The 18,141-nt window shown below is 40.2% G+C and overlaps 1 protein-coding gene across 1 annotated transcript in view; it reads right to left on the reverse strand.

The window, feature by feature from the left end:
- Positions 1-1,100: 1,100 nt before the first annotated feature.
- DEPTOR (DEP domain containing MTOR interacting protein) overlaps positions 1,101-18,141 on the reverse strand; it is a 140,651-nt gene continuing 123,610 nt past the window's right edge. Inside the window, exon 9 of the mRNA XM_046642223.1 lies at positions 1,101-6,239. Coding sequence (XP_046498179.1) covers positions 6,111-6,239 — 129 coding nt within the window. The 3' untranslated portion in view covers positions 1,101-6,110. The remainder of the gene's footprint in view (positions 6,240-18,141) is intronic.

An 18,141-nucleotide genomic window follows, 5' to 3' on the forward strand; every position in this document is an offset into this window, starting at 1 on the left:
TAGTAACACAATTTATAACAACAACAAGGAAACAACCCAAATGCCCAATGACAGGAAAACAGAGAAATAATTTGTGCTCTGGCAATTTATGAAGCTGTGAAAAATGAATTCATTACAAATATGCACAAAAATCTAGAAGAATCTTAGTAATACAATCCTGAAGGAAAATGACCACGTCCCAGAAGATTATACAACACTTGATGCTTTTTTAATAAAGTTCATTTTATTTTATTTTATTTTTATTTTTATTTTTGCTGAGGAAGAGTCACCCTGAGCTACCATCTGTTGCCAATCTCCTCTTTTTGTTGCGGAATATTTGCCCTGAGCTAACATCTGTGCCAAACTTCCTCTATTTTGTATGTGGGTTGCTGCCACAGCATGGCCACTGAGGAGTGGTGTATGCCCACTCCTGGGAACTGAACCTTGGGTGCTGAAGCAGAGCGTGCTGAACTTAACTACTAGGCCATGGGGTCGGCCCAATAAAGTTCATTTTAAAAACCCTAAACAATTAATAAGAACAAAAAGAATAATAGAATGGTAACCTCAACATCCACCATTGTGGTTACCTTGGCTATGGGAAAGTAGGGACAGGATTGGGAAGGAGAACATAGTTGAATGTAAGTTGTTGTCAGTGTTCTGGTTGTTGGGTTGGATGGTAGCTTCTGGCATTAAACCACCGACTTCAATACCATGACTGCACATTCCCCTCCTCCATGGAGAGCAGACTTCTAGGAGTCAGGCCCAAAGGCAACTCAAAGGTTGAGCTGGCTCCAGGATCATGTCTACTCAGTTTTGTCTTCCTAGGGCCGATATACAGTGACCTCAGGGAAGTTTCTTGAATGAGTGAATTAGTGAGTGAATAAATGAGAGAAAAATATAAAGTTCTTTTGGTTAATATTGAGTGTAATCCAAATAACCACTCCCCTCCATACTTCGTCCGGCCCCCTACCCATATCGAATTATGTAACCAATTTCCTAATTAGTTCAAAATACTAATATTCTCCCAGAGTAGTAAACAACCACATAGCATTTTCCATATGGACTATTCACAACACTCATCAACACTGCCCTGTGCAGGGAGAAAATGACTCCAAATCAAGTATAGTAGAGAAAAAGCTTTTTAATGCACTTTTTTTTTTTCAGGCAAAAGAGCTTCAGAAAACATCCATCATTAAGTAGTTTTACAAATGGCACTTTTGGCTACATTAGAGAATTAGGTATGAGTCCCATGTGTTTTCTCTGATAGGTCAGTAGTAGATCAGCTTTACAATGCAACCCTTTCTTAGGATAAAAAATGGCTAATTTGTCTAAAAGATAGGAAAAGCTGAAACCCTAAAGTCACTGGTTTAAAAATTTAAGATTTATTTCATGCTATACTATTTTCATATTATAATTTCAAGTATTATGCTACAATTTTTGAGAAAGAGAAGAAATAAATTTCAACATAACTTAAAAATAACGCATATATTAAGTACATATATTAATGCATTTGACAATACCATATGCTAACTTTGACAATAAACTTCATTTTGGTACTCTGCAGAATTGTCCTTTTGGTTTTGAACTCAGGGAAAACATATTATACCTGAAATTCTGCCTTAAATGAGTAAAACCACGGTCAATGACATTAATAGACTCTAATCAATTAGCAAACTGAAATGTTCTAGAGTTATTCTGATCATTTAGAGTCAAAATGAAATAGGCTTAATACCCAACAGGAGAGAACAGCTAATATCATCAGTTTAAAATAGATCTTGAAAGCAGATTATTTTCATAACATATTTGAAAGGAATAAATATTTGGAAATGTGAGACTCCATTTTGAACTGAAAGCAATGACTTTTAATTTATTAACTGCTACCACTCCAACATTCACCTTTTATAAGGTGGTATGAAGTTGATTGCTCATTTAATCTACTCAAACATGGATATCTTCTTCATGTCACTCACTATTTCTCAACTAGTCCCCTTATCAATGCATACAATTATTTAACAGAGATTAATAATCACACATCAGACAATAACACCAACCCAAAAGGCAACTGCGTTTTTCTTTCGGCAGCAGAATTAATGTCTGTTTCAAATTTGCACTGATAGCACGTACTATGCTAATAAAGAAAGAAAAAATGATTTCCCTCTTCATCACAAGAATATAAACATATTACACAAACACCTGAAAAGTCAAAAGTGTATTCTGTGAAGACAAAAAAAGCCATTTCAGGGATTCTCAATGAGCGAAATCTCACATAATACATTGATACACACAGACACGCACATACATGTAAAATAGAAACTCAGGAATATTGATTACTGTTAATTTACAATAATTCTTGTGTTATATTTAGGAGTGGAGTTTCTAAATTTTAAAGCAATTCAACTGTCAACATACGACACAAAAACCCTTATTTTTTAAAATAATATTTAACACCCAAGGCCTGAATCAATTAAAATTAACTCACCTTTACCTTCACAGGTGCGTGGCACTACTTGCATTTTATGAACATCCCAAAGCCAAAGGCCTATTTTCACTGGCTTAGCCTCCACTGCAGAAGGCTATACTGTAAAGGACTTAGGATTGAAGAGGAGGAGACCAGCATGTGGTCCAGGCTCTCGCCCCAACAAGCCTCATGAGGTTGGGATGCCACCTGACCATACCACACCTCAGTTTCCTCACCAGCAAAATAAGACTAAACTGTGCTCACCATGGCTCCATGTAGAGCTATCATTTTAGGATTTTCTGACTGAAGTCTTCATGAGGCATTGGGCTTTATTCCCAACTTAATGCCCAGTATTTGAAGAGTAATTTGCATCTGGATAGATGAGGCCTTTCAATAACTAGGTAACTTCTTGGTCCTTCATTCAATAAATCGTTGAGTACCCACTCTTGGTGGATTAAAAATAGCCAAAAATTCCTTGCAGCTCCTCCTATCAAAAGGTAGAGTCTATTTCCCCACCTCTTAATTCTGAGCTAGAATCATGACTTCCTTTGGCCACCAAAATGCTATGGAACTAACACTGTGTGACTTTCAAGCAAGTCCACAGAAGGTCTTGCAGTTTCCCTTCTCACCCTCTTCCATCTCATGAGGCCTAATGAGGATAGCTGTAGGGCTAGCTAGGCTAGCTGTGGGGAAAGGCCACGTTGAGTGGAACTGAGGCACCTCAACCAACAGCCCCAGCCAACAGTGAGACATATACATGAAGCCATCCAAGATCAGCCAGCCTCCAATCAACCTGCTCACTGACCACAAATGTTTGTGTGAACCCAATCAGCAACACGTGAAGCAGCGGCTCGCCATCCCAGCAGAGCTCCACCCAAACTGCCAACCCACAGCATCATGAGCAAATAAATAGTGTTATAAGAAACATCTTGGGGTGGTTCGTTAGACTGCAGTGGATAGCTGACACACTACAGTGTGGAACTGTGCTAAGTAAAGGGAATGCCTTGGGTAACAAGACACAGTCCCTGTTCTACAGATGCTTAGATGTAGTTAGGGAAACAGATATGTAAGGGGACAATTTCAAAATAAATGTCACATCAGTGCTATAATTACAGGGTGTGCTACATAAGGGTTCATGGGACTTGAGAGAAGGAGCAACAATCCCAGAACTAGGGCATCAGAGGAGATAATATCTAAATGGAGTTAATAAGACAGATTTTCCCAAGCAAAGAAGGAAAAAAGAATATTTCAGGGAGGAGAAATTGCATGTGCAATGGCTAGAGGGAGCTAAACGGGGCCCCTATTGGAGTAGGAACATTCACTTTAATTACAGTGTGAGGATGTCAGGGGTGGGCTGGGGGCAGGTAGCTAAGGTAAAGCTCTCTTGGCCTTAAGTAGAATTCTTTGGCATTTGGCCTTTAAACTGAAGGTGATGGGAGCCAAAGGAGGAAACAGTTCCTTCCTTCCTCCTTTCCTTCCTTCCTATTCCTTTGACCAAAAACGTCAATGGCACTCTCGGAACCAAAGAAACGTCAAGGGCAAGAGGCTGTGTGGAACAGATAAAGGTACATGCTTCTCTGGTGCTTAGATTGGCTAAAGGGAAGTGATATTATACTGGAGTCCAAGATAACGGGCATGAGGACGTGAGTAAACAATACAAGTAGTAGGCAAGAAGAAGATGCCATTCCCCAGAAGGCATTCCTTCTTCTTTTGTCAACTAATGAGTATCTGGGGACAGAAAGCATTTAAGACTTGTCTTTTAAAGATGTTGTAAAAGTTTTTAAAGCCAAATGGTAAGGCCTCCCACTTAACTAGTTGTGTGGGCTTGAGCATATGACTTAGCTCTTTAGGAGTCGGTTTCATCAGTTGTAAAATGGGGATAATGACAATATTGACCTCACAGGTCAAGAAGGAAAAGCAACACAGTTTTAGCACAGCACCGGCTACAGAATAAGCCCTCAACAGAAGGTCCCTAAATGGGGAAAGGTTTGGGTGGGGGTGCGGGTGGTAAAGTGTTTAATACTAAATAAATCCACGTTTGAATCCAGGCTTTTGCAGCTGTGTGAACTTAGAGACTCTTTTTAACCTTGCTCAGATTTAGTTTCCACATCTGAAAAATGAGAGTGATAAAACTACCTTGCAGGGTTGTGATGAAGATTAAAAGAGATCATATATGTTAAATGTCATAGCACAGAGCCTGGCATACAGTATAAATGCACATACACACAGAGATGATAATATTTCTCAAATGTAGATCGACAATATTAATGTTAGACTTTCTGTATTACTTCCAAATCTTAATCTCTGACTAAAGCTACAGATCAGAAAAGTTGGATTACCAGAAACATATATATACGTAACATCGTTAGCACAGCATGTCTATTCCACCAGTACCAATACTTACGATAACCTATCACAAAAAATGGCTGAGGTACAACATTCATATTTTACTTTGTTAATACACGATAAGAAAGTAACTTCATCGTTCAGAATGTATTATATGATATTAAGAAGAATTTAGCATTCCCTGACTCCCTAATTTGGCACTTTGAGGAGTTTCCTCTATACACCAAGCCCCAAAAGGTGTTCTTTTCTAGACCACGAAAAGAAACATACATATATACAAGCGAGCTGAAAAGTTACAGCACAGGTGGGTGCTTTTGGTGAAAAATAATCTTGCCAAATAAGCAGCATATCATGTCCTTAGAATATGTTACACTAGAAAGCTATTAAAAATTCAGGCCAATAGGCAATTTAGTTTCAAGTTTTATCACATATGAGCCAAGTTTTAGAATACTTCACTTAAAAAGGGACAGTCTCAAAGTCAAATCTTGCCAGAGGCTTGTTGATTTTGAATTATATGTGTATATACAAACGTCTCTGTTTTGACATTCACCATATTCAGGATTAATTCTAGAAAGCTGCTGTAGTTGATTGATAGAACAAAATGATTTAGGCTCAGAAAGAGAAAACAGAAAACAATTTTAAGCTGTATCTTCCCCATCGACCCACCCATATCGTCACAAAATTTGTGTGTTTTAACTAATGCCATAATTGAAACCATATGTTAAGTTAAAAGTTGATACTAAAGGCAGGAATTAAGAAAAAGTCATTTTTCTGATGGCTTTTAAACACTTGAATGCTTTAGAACCTTCTTCAAAATTCTAATTAACAGGTAATATTCCTTTGGATATTGCTTTAATTTGAAGTTCAGTGAAATCTAGATCCTCTAATGAACAGTTCCATGCTAATTTTGGTGGGAGTTCAATGTTACGTCCGTAAAAACTACTCTAGTGACCGCTAACAAGGGGATTTCATCCTGTTGCAGTTTTGGCTAGAGAAGCATTTCAACAACTTTCTGCAAACTAAGATAAAAAACAATGGATGAGAGCTACAAATAGAAATCAAGTAAGGCAATTCTAGCATGAAAGAAAATTCTGTTTCACAAATTTTCTCTACACTGACATAAGCTTTTTATCTTTTAACCATGTATTACCCGGTTCTTCCACATTCAAACAGTGTATGAAACTCGAATTAAGACGTCTATGTTCAGAGAAAAGATTGGTATGCCCAAAGCCATCCGTTTGTATGGAAGTCTTGTCATCGCATTGCCCTGTGTTGTTCTGGCTTTCATCATCCACAGGCTGCTCCAAGAACTGGGAGGGTCACGTGCTCAGCACTCCAACTCTTCCATGACTTCCATGACAATGGTCCGTGGGCCCGTCAGAATCAGATTGCTCACGGTCCGGTAGTCAACGTGCAGCACGTTGAGCCCATTTACAGAGACGACGAACTGACATACCTAAAGGCAAGACAAAAAAAAGAATCTCTTACAGCTCCTGGTTTTTCCTGGACCTCTAATGAAGACATTGTAGATCTCCAACAGGTAGCGTCATTCTTAAAATACTCAACTGCACTCAGCTGACAACTCCAATTCAATAACTTCCAAAAAACTACACTTTTTCTCGAAGGCAAAATGATGGAAAAAGCATTTTTTTAGTGTTTTACAAAATTGGATTTAAATCCTAACTCAGCAATTTACTAGCTTAAGCTAGGTATTTAAATTTCTAAGCTTCATTTCCCTCAACTCTAAAATAGGGAAGATTAACAATAATAATAATACCTATAAGATTGTTGTAAGAATTAAATGAGGTAAACTAGTGCTCAGAACCTATAGGGTAGTCAGTACATTTTCATAGTCACAGTGTTGGTAGCTGTTATTGTTCATTTGGACTCAATATATAGGCACAGTGTTCCCAAGACAGTCCTGTTTTACACCCATTGTTCTGGTACGATTATTAATAGTTCCTCCTTCACTTGCCAAGGTGTCCCAGTTGAGAAGATAAATTCCACACATTTTCCTATTTGCCATCCTTACAAAAATGGATGAGGCCAACAAAGGTCACATTTTATACCAAGTGAGTGTTAGTTAAGCTGTGATAGGAGAGAGAATTACAATTAAAAAGTCTCATTACATCATTCAATGAGAGGCCCCTCTGGACATGTCAAAGTGAGCTTGATACTGACCCACAGCTACTGCCCGAAATGGAGGTACTTCTCTTGAGGTTGGTGGTGGCATCAGATGCTCGGCACCTTTCATTTAGCTGACACAAATTAACAAATGGGATGTCTGTTGTGTGTCTGAAGAGGTGGACATTGGACATGACTGATTATGTCACTCAAATAGAAAAATGGAGAGACACACAGATCGCCAGCTGTCAGTGACAAGTGCATCTAATTAGTAAAACATAACCAAACAGAATATAAGTATGTACAGTGCCTGGCACATGGTAGGTACCTGTGATAAGCTGAATAATACCCCCAACCCCCAAAGATGTCCATGTCCTAATCCCCAACCTGTGAATGTTAGTTTACAAGGCAATGGGGAATTAAGATAGCAGATGGACTTGGAGTGCTAATCAGCTGATTTTAACATAGGGAGAGTATCCTTGATTATCCAGGTGGGTCCAATGTAATCACAAGGGTCCTTATAAGAGGGAGACAAGAAAGTCAAAGGCAGAAAGAAGCAGGAGGTGTGACAACAAAAGCAAGAGTGATACCAGGAAGAGACACGGGAGCGAAGGAATGCAAGTGGCGTCTAGAAGCTGAAGAAGGCAAGGAAATGGATTCTCTGCTCAGAACCTCCAGAAGGAATGCAGACCTGCTGACATCTTTATTTTAGACTTTTGTCTCCAGAACTAGAGGATAATACATTTGCATTGTTTTCAGCAGCCAAGTTTGCATTAATTTGTTGCAGCAGCAATAGGAAACTAACGAAGTACTCAATAAATATTCATTGTTGAGTGGATTGAACGAATAAGTGTACTAAGCAAACAAGCACAATTAGGAGAGAGCCTGAAGGGCTTCTTGCTTCTTATAAATTATCACTTCACTTACTGGAAAAATAAAAGAAAAAAGAGGAAAGAAAAAAAGGCAAAAGGGAAGAAGAGAGAGAAGTTGAGGAGAGAGGAAGGAAAGGAGATCGCTTGGTGGAGACTGATTAATTTAATGACATCTCGAGTTATCTGTTGTTCTCATCACACTTCTTTAAGCATAATGCCTGAGGAGTTAATATGCACACCTGCTCCCAATTATTTATTAATTGACTTAGTGTTGATAACTCAAACAAAGAATGGGAAAATACTAAAACACTTTGAAAATCACCGTTTTATTGTTTTCTGAGTGGGTAATATTAATATAAACAAACACTATATTAATATAATATACAAATAACATGAACTATAGTCATGTGCTGCATAACGATGTTTCGGTTGATGACAGGTCGCATATGTGACAGTGGTCCCTTAAGACTGTGCCATATAGCCTGGGTGCTTAGTAGACTGTATCATGTAGGTTTGTGTAAGTGCACTCTGTAATGCTCGTACAACGATGAAATCGCCTAACGATGCATTTCTCAGAACGTACCCGTGTCATTAAGCATTGCATGACTGTATCAAAATATAAAATACATTTTAAATATAGAAATAACATAAAGTATATAAGATAAATGAATATAAAATACTATATTATTAAGTCTAAAAATATCTATACCTATTACTCAGATAAACCAAAATTGGAAAGTATTAAAAGGGCAGCTCTAATCCGTGAAAAGGATGTGGGATTTGGAATCCAAATAGGGATTTAAGTCCTAGGCTCCTTTGTTGGATGATCTTAATCAAGTCATTTGTCTTCCTTTATGTCTTAAGGACACCATTTATAAAACACAGCTTAAAATGCTTATCCTCACAGGTTCAAATTAGATAATGAATTTAAAACCTCTTGGCAAAGTCAAGCACCACACCAATGCTGAGTTCTATGAACTTCTTTCTCTTTATTTTATTCTTTTGCCAAGCGGTGCCATGTTCACACCCCGATCTGGGTCGGCGAACCCTGGGCCGCCAAAGCGGAATGTGTGCACTTAACTGCTGCGCCACCAGGCCAGCACTGAACTTCTTCCCCTTCAAAAATACCCACTTCCCCATGGTTACACACAAACCAAAGTGGAAAGTGGACAGTGGCAAGCAGAGTGGTTATTTACTCAATAAACACTTGCTGTTGTCATAAACCTCAATATTTTCCACTCCCTAATCTACATGACTAGTATCTTTCTACATAAGGAGACCACACAATCACTGTTTCTCCCTTTCTCATTTCCACAAAACTGTCCTCACGGATTCAGGGCATATCTTGCACAGAATCAGAAGTTCTCCACCACGGTTGGAGTCGTAGTCATAATCAAGGTCACGCTAGCAGGTCATGATCCATTCTGAAGTAGGCCACAAGTAATTTGTGGGCCAATTTAGCACTAATTTAATGTAGACGTTAGCCGGTAGTTTGTTTTTTCTGCTCCAGCACACTCATGAGGCAAAGAATGAGAAGAATTCCACCCCCTCCCCAACCAGGATCCAGAGCATTGAATTTAGACCTGAGTCTTACTTTCCTCCAAAGGAACGGACAGCATTTTTGTGTTGCTAAATGAAGGGGCAGAAGTTGCCAGGTGAGCTCACACTCCACCTAACTCTTCACAGGCTCCCAAAGATAAGATGTGTCTCTGCATCACTGAGGGATTACCTTCAGCATTTATTCTCAACCAAAATTGTATTCTATCTCTCCCACATAGTGTTCGTTTGTTTTAACTGACCAACATTTGAAAATGAGAAAATTTTGAGGGCCAGCCCAGCGGCATAGTGATTAAGTTTGCACACTCCGCTTCAGCAGCCTGGGGTTTGCAGGTTTAGATTCCAGGTGTGGACCTAGCACCACTCATCAAGCCATGCTGTGGCGGCATCCCACATAAAATAGAGGAAGATTGGCACAGATGTTAGGTCAGTGACAATCTTCCTCAAGCAAAAAGAGGAAGACTGGCAACGGATGTTAGGCTCAGGGCCAATCTTTCTCACACACAAAAAAAAATTTAGAAAATTTTCACATAAAAATACAGATTCCAGGGCCAGCCCAGTGGTGCAGCAGTTAAGTTTGCATGTTCTGCTTCTGCGGCCTGGAGTTTGCCGGTTTGGATCCCGGGTGTGGACATGGCACACTGCTTGTCAAGCCATGCTGTGGCAGGCATCCCACATATAAAATAGAGGAAGATGGGCACAGATGTTAGCTCAGGGCCAGTCTTCCTCAGCAAAAAGAGGAGGATTGGCAGCAGATGTTAGCTCAGGGCTAATCTTCCTCAAAAAAAAAAAAAAAAATCCAGATTCCAGCCTCTCTGGAACAATGTGAAGATCTCATAACCCCAGGTCCTCACAGACATTTGGCAATGGTGGATTAGGGACTACCCCTTTTAGATGGGCCAATGCTTTCTCATTTGCTGTGGTCCTCACCTATCTAGCTGACGGGCATTAGAGTCTCTGATCCCTGATCTGGGGCCACTAGAGGGAAAGAGCTGAAGAGAGGGAGACTTGATGCTTCAAGAACTGAAGGAACCCACATGTCCATCAACGGATGAAGAGTGAAATAAAATTTGGTATATCCATACAATGGAATGTTATTTGGCAATAAAATGGAGCCAACTACATCATACAACATGGATGAACCTTGAAATCATTATGCTAAGTGAAAGAAGCCAGTCACAATAGACCACATATTGCATGAATCCATTTGTAGGAAATGTCCAGAACTGACAAATCTACAGAGACAGAAAGTAGATTAGGGGTTGTCTAGGGCTGGGGTGGGGGGAGGGGCGCGGGGTATGGGAATGAATTCTAATGAGTACAGGTTTCTTTTAGAGGTGATAGAAATGTTCTAAGATTGATTGCAGTGATAGCTACATCAATCTGTGCATATAACAAAAACAAGTGAACCGTACACTTTACATGGGTAAATTGCATGGTATGTGAATTATATCTCAGCAAAACTGATACTAAGAAAAAGAACTAAAGGGAAGAGGGGCCTGATGCCAGCAGTGCACAGATCTCTGTGGACTGGAGACAGGGGTTGCAAGTTCGGTTCAAAGACAGGGGTCTTGTGTATTTCTTGATTGCGGGGGCCCTTGGAGGCTACGGAAAGAATTCTTAAGGGCTGTGTGCTTGGAAGGATGCGCATTCAGTGATCTCTGCTCAGGGCTTATGCCCAGAGGTTCTGGGGTGGGAAAGAGGCAGCCAGCAGGGCCAGCTGGGTAAGGACCCGTGGCAGCGTAATTAACGCTGTTCAAAGCCCATTTTATTGGACTGCCTAAACCCCAGGATGGGGGTGGGGAGCATATAATCCCAAAGAGGAAAAGCATGGGCAACAGTCACCAAAACAATCTTATATTGGACTTCTCATCCACCTTGGTGAGTGGTGACTTAATTGAATTTAATTTTAGAAAAATAAAGAGGGTCATTTGTTTTTGGTGAGTGTGTGTACACATGCATGTACATACATACGTTTTTCAAATACCAAAGTCTGTGACTGATTTACTCTATAAAACAAGGCTGATTCAAGGCTACCTTAGGCATAAAGACAATCTCATACCCCTGCATCCTCACATGCTCTCCAGAGTAGCAGAGGACAAGAGTGGGGTTAGAGCAAGTGTCCCATGAATCATTCGTATCCCACAACCCTTCTTATCTGTGCTGCCACCTGAGCACTCCTCTGGGAGGAAAAGCATCATGTGAAGACCTTCTGTCATAGGGTGATGGAGAAAACAACTAAGACACTTTGTACCAACTAGTATGGGGAGAACTTAAATAAAATAAAATTTTAAATAGCTGAGTCCTTGCCTTCATGAAGCTTACAATTTAGCTTAGGAGGACGAGTATCACAGGCAACCTCCTTCTCAAAGCAGCAGCCATCTTCTCAATAAATTCTGCCATTTACTAAAAACCTATTCTTTTACAAGTACCAGTTCAGGTACTTTACCTACTTTATTAAAAACCCTCCTAACAGCCATGAGGTGACATCTGCTGGATTTTGGCCATCCAGCTGTCATTCAGCCAAAAGGAACTTGATACCCTTTTCGGGTATCACCTTTCCCCTGCTATGGGTAATATGGATAGGAATGCCAACCAAGGTGCTGATGATGAGGTCACCATGACCTATCCATGAGGTCACCCAACCCAATCCTGGCCAATCAGACTCCTCCTGGACCACTGAATCTGGAGCTGAGTAACACAGGAGAGAAAGTCCATTTGCTCTGGTACTTAGATTCCTAGACCTGCCGCGGTTCCTCTCCTTTTTCAAGCCTGGTTCCCTAGACCTGCTTTTGATTATCTTACATTCTTTTTTTTCTGAGGAAGATTAGCCGTGAGCTAACATCTGCTGCCAATCCTCCTCTTTTTGCTGAGGAAGACTGGCCCTGAGCTAACATCCATGCCCATCTTCCTCTACTTTATATGTGGGATGCCTACCACAGCATGGCTTGCGAAGCGGTGCCATGTTGGCACCCAGGATCAAATCGGCGAACCCCGGGCTGTGGAAGCGGAACGTGCGCCCTTAACCGCTGCACCACCAGGCGGCCCCTGATTGTCTTACATTCTTGATATCCTTCAGATCAATTTCTTTTTCTTATGATAGCTGGTTTCTATCTTTGGCAACCCATGATCGTCAATATAACCCTTATGAACAAACTTAATCTCAGAGAGGTTATTTGCTCAAGGTCATGAACTAAGTGCCACATCTGGAATCTGAACTCCATATGACTCCACGGTGCTACATAAATACAAATTTATAAAGCAAAGCATGTATATGCAAGTCTGAGGTACGGTGAGAATAGTAGAAGACAAATGCTTTCGCCCTTTGCTTAAACTCTTCAACACTCTAGGTCCACTCAAGTATCTTGTGATCTCGAAGCTTAGGCTCTTCCAACATCATAAGACGGTTTTTACTCAGTTAAGGTTGGGCTGCTTTTTTTGTCACTTAAAATCCTCAAAAATATGTATACTTTAGACATTTATTTCAAATTTGTTCCTTGAACGAGGAAAAAGAAAGTCTTCCAGACATTTATCATGCTTACATTCAAGGAAGTATTTTTAGAGCAGGCTGTTAGGAAAGACGTCATCTCTCCCTAAGTGGTCCCAACAACTGCTGTGGTTCCAGCAGTTCCAATGTCCTGTTACTAAAAACGTCCCCAGTGATCTAGAAATGCAGGTAGAACTATGTACCATATTCAGTTTTAATGGACTTTGAACTAGCATCTATGGTACACTATGTTCTGCAAATAAATACACATTATGAGTAACCACAGGAAGCACACAGCCTAGGGGACAATTATTTCTCTTCTGTATTAAAAAGCACATACACACAAACACACAGAACATGTTGACAGCCTCTGACTAGAACTATCTCGGGTACATATTACCCCTACCTGGGGTTGGGCATTTAGATGCCACTCATAGGTGGTAATGAGGATTCAAATGAAGTTGTGATGCTTTTCTTCTGCTTATAATTATTTGTTTCAGATCTGTTTTCAAAGATTTGACTGCAACGCTCTCATTTCCCAGTTCAGAGAAGAGAGATCAATCATGAGCTCATGTAGCTGCTCTGAACTCATCTCCTACACGAAGGGTAGTACCTTAAACTTTATACAGAAGGGGTAGAAAGGAGATTATCTTTAATGAAAACGAAGAACAAAACCTTCATAAGTCATAGGTAAGTGATGTCTCTGAGCAAGAGGGCAGTGGAGGAAAGTCCTCAAACCCAGAGAAGGTCTGGAAAGAGTTAACAGGAAGAGGGAGGTAGGACTCAGCACATTTCAGGGTGTGATGAGGTTGGGATAAACACCTAGGCTGAACTCCAGCCTTCCTCCTGATAAGGAGCCAAACCAACTAAATAATCTTGCCTCTAATTCCTCTCCCTGCGCCAGTCCTGGCAGATGTACGATAACCCTCCAGACAGACTGAGTGCCCATGGGCTTGTGCAGTTGCACGCTAGTTCTTGTATGACTGGAGTTCCATCACAATTATTCAATTGTTTCATTGAAAGTGGGAGTGGGGTTGGGGAGAAACACTACACTGATGATTACGTAAGTGTCTTCTCACTGCCATGGAAATCTGTATTCACCAAGATACTTGCATCCCTGAAATGGCTGCATTCATGTGAATGCTACTCTAGCTTTTCTCTAATTTTTTCTTTCTAATCTTGAAGGAGAAAGAAGGATTAGAGGGTGAGGCTGCTTCAGACTTTCCTTGAAAATAACAAAACATTTAGCAAGACAGAGACCAAAAGATAGTAAGTTTCAGAGACAGAAAGAGTCATAAGGAGAAGAAAGACATAGGTAGATACAGAAAATAATCAGGAAGACCAGAGTCCTGGTTAGTAGGGTATAGAAGCCTGTCCAATCAAATGATACAGAGAGCAGAATCACGATGTTAAGCACAAGCTAATACTTAAATTCTTCGTCAAGCGGAACACTCCAATGTATTCGAGAGATCCTCCTCATCAAGCTCCCACTAAAAGTAGAACACTTTCTACAAATCCCGGCCAGGCATCCAAGCTATCTTACTTGAATGCTACTTATGACAGGAAACATGCCAATTAACGAGGAAGCTTTTTTGGGGCCATTTGCATGTTAGAAGTTCCAGCTATGCATTTAGTCAACATTATTTAGGCCATTTTCACTGTTAAATTGCTTAAGTGGAAAGTGCACCCAAATACAGTTGTCCTTCTCTATCCATGGAGAGATTGGTCCCAGGGACCCCTGTGTATACCAAAATCTGCAGATGCTCAAGTCCCTTATATAAAATAGCTTAGTGAAAAGAATACAGTTGGCCCTCTGTATCCATGGGTTCCACATCCATGGGTTCACCCAACCGTGGATGGAAATTTTGGAGATGCAAAACCCACAGATATGGAGGGCCAACTGTATAAAACAATGGCACTAAACTGTAGTGCAAATATGAGTCACCTTTGGGGGTTTATTGGATATGTGAATTCTTAGATCTCACCCAAGACCTACCAAATCCCACTCTTCTGGGGTGGGTCCCAAGAATTTGCATTTTCATTGAGCATATCAGATGACTCTGATACAGCACTATGTTGAGAAACAGTGCTATAAAGTACCCACCAGAATTTCCTCTACCAAAAGTTAGTTTAAATGCTTATCTTATGCCTGTTAGTCTTATAATAAGGCATTCTATGACTGCGAGCATTAACAGCCTCAAGTATAAGAGGGAGGCTGACATTTCAGTTTTTATTATAACTATTACTTGCCTGCAGTCTATTTCATTTTTAGAGCCAAATTTTGCTATATTCTAGACTTCAAAATTAATGATAACAATGTATAAAATGTTTAAGTTTAGAACTATTATCAGAGGGGGCCAGCCCGGTGGCCGTGTGGTTAAGTTTGCGCTCTCTGCTTCGGCAGCCCAGGGTTTCGCTGCTTCGGATCCTGGGCGCGGACATGGCACTGCTTATTAGGCACGTTGAGGCGGCATCCCACATGCCACAACTAGAAAGACCCACAACTAAAATATACAACTATGTACTTGGGGGATTTGGGGAGAAAAAGCAGAAAAAAAAAAGAACTATTATCAGAGAGAGTATCCAAGTTTCTCAAAACACAATACCGAGAATAACCAAACCTGTCATGTTAGACCACACCTACTTTTTTTTTAAAGGTTTTTTAATTTTTTTCCTTTTTCTCCCCAAAGTCCCCCAATACATAGTTGTATATTCTTCATTGTGGGTCCTTCTAGTTGCGGCATGTGGGACACTGCCTCAGTGTGGTTTGATGAGCAGTGGCATGTCCACGCCCAGGATTCGAACCAACGAAACACTGGGCCACCTGCAGCCGAGCGTGCGAACTTAACCACTCAGCCACTCGGCCACGGGGCCAGCCCCAGACCACACCTACTTTTAAAGTCATATGGGAGCCTCCATCTTTCAATTGTTGGTGTAGCAAATACACACCACAATCAGACCTGCTGAGAATGAGGCTTGAGGCTTTCTGATAGCCAAAGTATCAAAAAGAAAAGAAGGCTGAGGGTGAACCAGAGCAAAGAAAATCATGCATAGATTATAAAATATTTGAAAGTTGTTGAAGTTTAGAGTTTAGAAAGAGAAAAAAGTTATATTTTGATTGTTCCTATTTCTTTAAACCTTGCTCCAAATCATACACCATGATTTTCACAATCTGTCATGAGACTATGAAAGCAATAGGATAAACATTTAAATAAAGCATTATCTTTTTATGGATCATTTGTTATTTCTCCTTTCTGTTACCTATGCCTGTCAAAGCCTAGTCATTTTGTCCATACACCCAGACCACTTCTTTTTTTGGGGGAGAAAGAGGAGTCATTACATCACTTCTTTTCCTCCCCAGCTTTATTAAGATATAATTAACATGTAACATTGTATAGGTTTAAGGTGTACAGACAGACCTCTTCTTAGCTCACAACTTGCCAGTCAGCATGGGTGACGCTCTTATAGCTGAGAGGAACACCTCTCATTCTCCCAAAGTTCTTCACATGTATGATCTCATTTAAAATTCCTAACATATCCTATGAGGCAGGTACTATTATTATTATTCCCATTTCACAGTCAAGGGTCCAGATTCAGAGAAGTAAAGTAACTGGAGCCATAAGTGGTGCAGCCAGGAATTTCACTCCAAACTCATATACTTAAGCCCTAGGCTGCCCAGCCTCTCAAGTAATAGATAATCAGCTCCCTAAAATTGGCACTGATACCACATGGATGAACACCCCAACCTGGTATCTAAGCACCTCACACACATAGGGAATTTCTTAATGCTGCATTTCATTTTTCCTTCTACCATTCTTGAAAAGGGAGTAATCCTCACTTGGTCATCATTATCCCCACCATCATCACCACCATCATCATTAGCAGGGAAGAAAATGATGGAGAGCGGTAAGAGGCATTTTTACTTTTTAAGAATAACTCAACCTAATCTTAACATCTCGGCCAGCCCTGGCAGGGGTGTATGCCGTCTTATTATCCTCAACCAGAGTTCAGATAACCATGTTTATTTATAACCTGGAGGAGAAGGAGGAAGGTTCCTCTCACTGGGGGCAGCTCCTCTCTTCTGCTAGAGTCAGGTGAAGATTAATGACTCTTGGAGGAAGATTTTAAAGATTCCAAGAGGAAAGACATAACATGATTGTAGGATGTATAATCACCCTTGGTAAAAATGTTGCATATAATTCAGTCAGCAAGCCCCAAACCATACCATTTTTCACAGTGATGATGTTACCTAATCTGTGCCTTTAATTGGCATTACCAATTCCACTCACATTCTTTTTTTGTTGTTGCAATCTTTGCTTCACAATAGAAACAAGACAGCAGAAGATTCAATATACCATCTGTCTTCTGTAGGTGGGTGAGAATGTTGGTATCAGGTAATCAACAGCATGGGTGTCACCATGCTCAATGTGAGGCAGCCTTCATTTGTCTATAAAGCTTGACTTATCCACAGCAAAGATGGATTTCCTAAGAAGTTTTTCTTCAGGGATACCTTCATTCTCTCCTTCCTTCCTCTGTCCCCAGAGAGGATTTCTCCAAGAGCAAAATTAAGTATAGGGTAATGGAGAAAGGACTGAACTGGGAGTCAGAAGGTATTTCCAGTCTCAGCTCTGCACCCAGTGAGCTGAGCGACCTTGAACATCCTACTTCAATTCTCTAAGCATTAATTTTTCATCTGACAAATTGGGCTGAAAAAATTTATATTTGTTAGGCACTTCAAAGTACCTTTCAGCTCTAAAATTCCATGCAAAAAAATAACTCCTATTTACTAGTGATTAAACAGCATATTTTCTATTAACAACTTTAGTTTACTGGTTACTTATGTGCCAAGAACTAGGTCAGGTGTTTGCTTACACTAAATTTGCAAAGGTGACATTATTTTTAGATATGCAAACTGAAGTGCAGAACAACACAAATGAAGGAATGTAAGCTGAGAGTCTCTCTCCTGCACTTATGTGTTTTAGGTATATAAATGACAACCACAAGAGAAAGTCTAAGAGACATATTATAAAGCCATATTCTATTAAGACAGAGTAGTGTTGTTACAGGCATATAGACCAATGTAACAGAATTGAAAGTCCAGAAACTGACCCCCACACATGGACCCTAGACTTATGACAAAGGCAGCACTGCAGAAAAGCGGGGCATTTTATAATGATAAAAGGTCCAATCCATCAGGGAGATACAAAAATTTTAAACATATACCCCTAACAAATACATGTACCAAACACATATACCTAACAAAAAAGTCCCCAAAACACATACAGCAAAATTCACAAATTTCAAGGGATGAACAGACA

Source organism: Equus quagga, chromosome 16 (genome assembly GCF_021613505.1).
Source record: "Equus quagga isolate Etosha38 chromosome 16, UCLA_HA_Equagga_1.0, whole genome shotgun sequence".
NCBI lineage: Eukaryota > Metazoa > Chordata > Mammalia > Perissodactyla > Equidae > Equus > Equus quagga.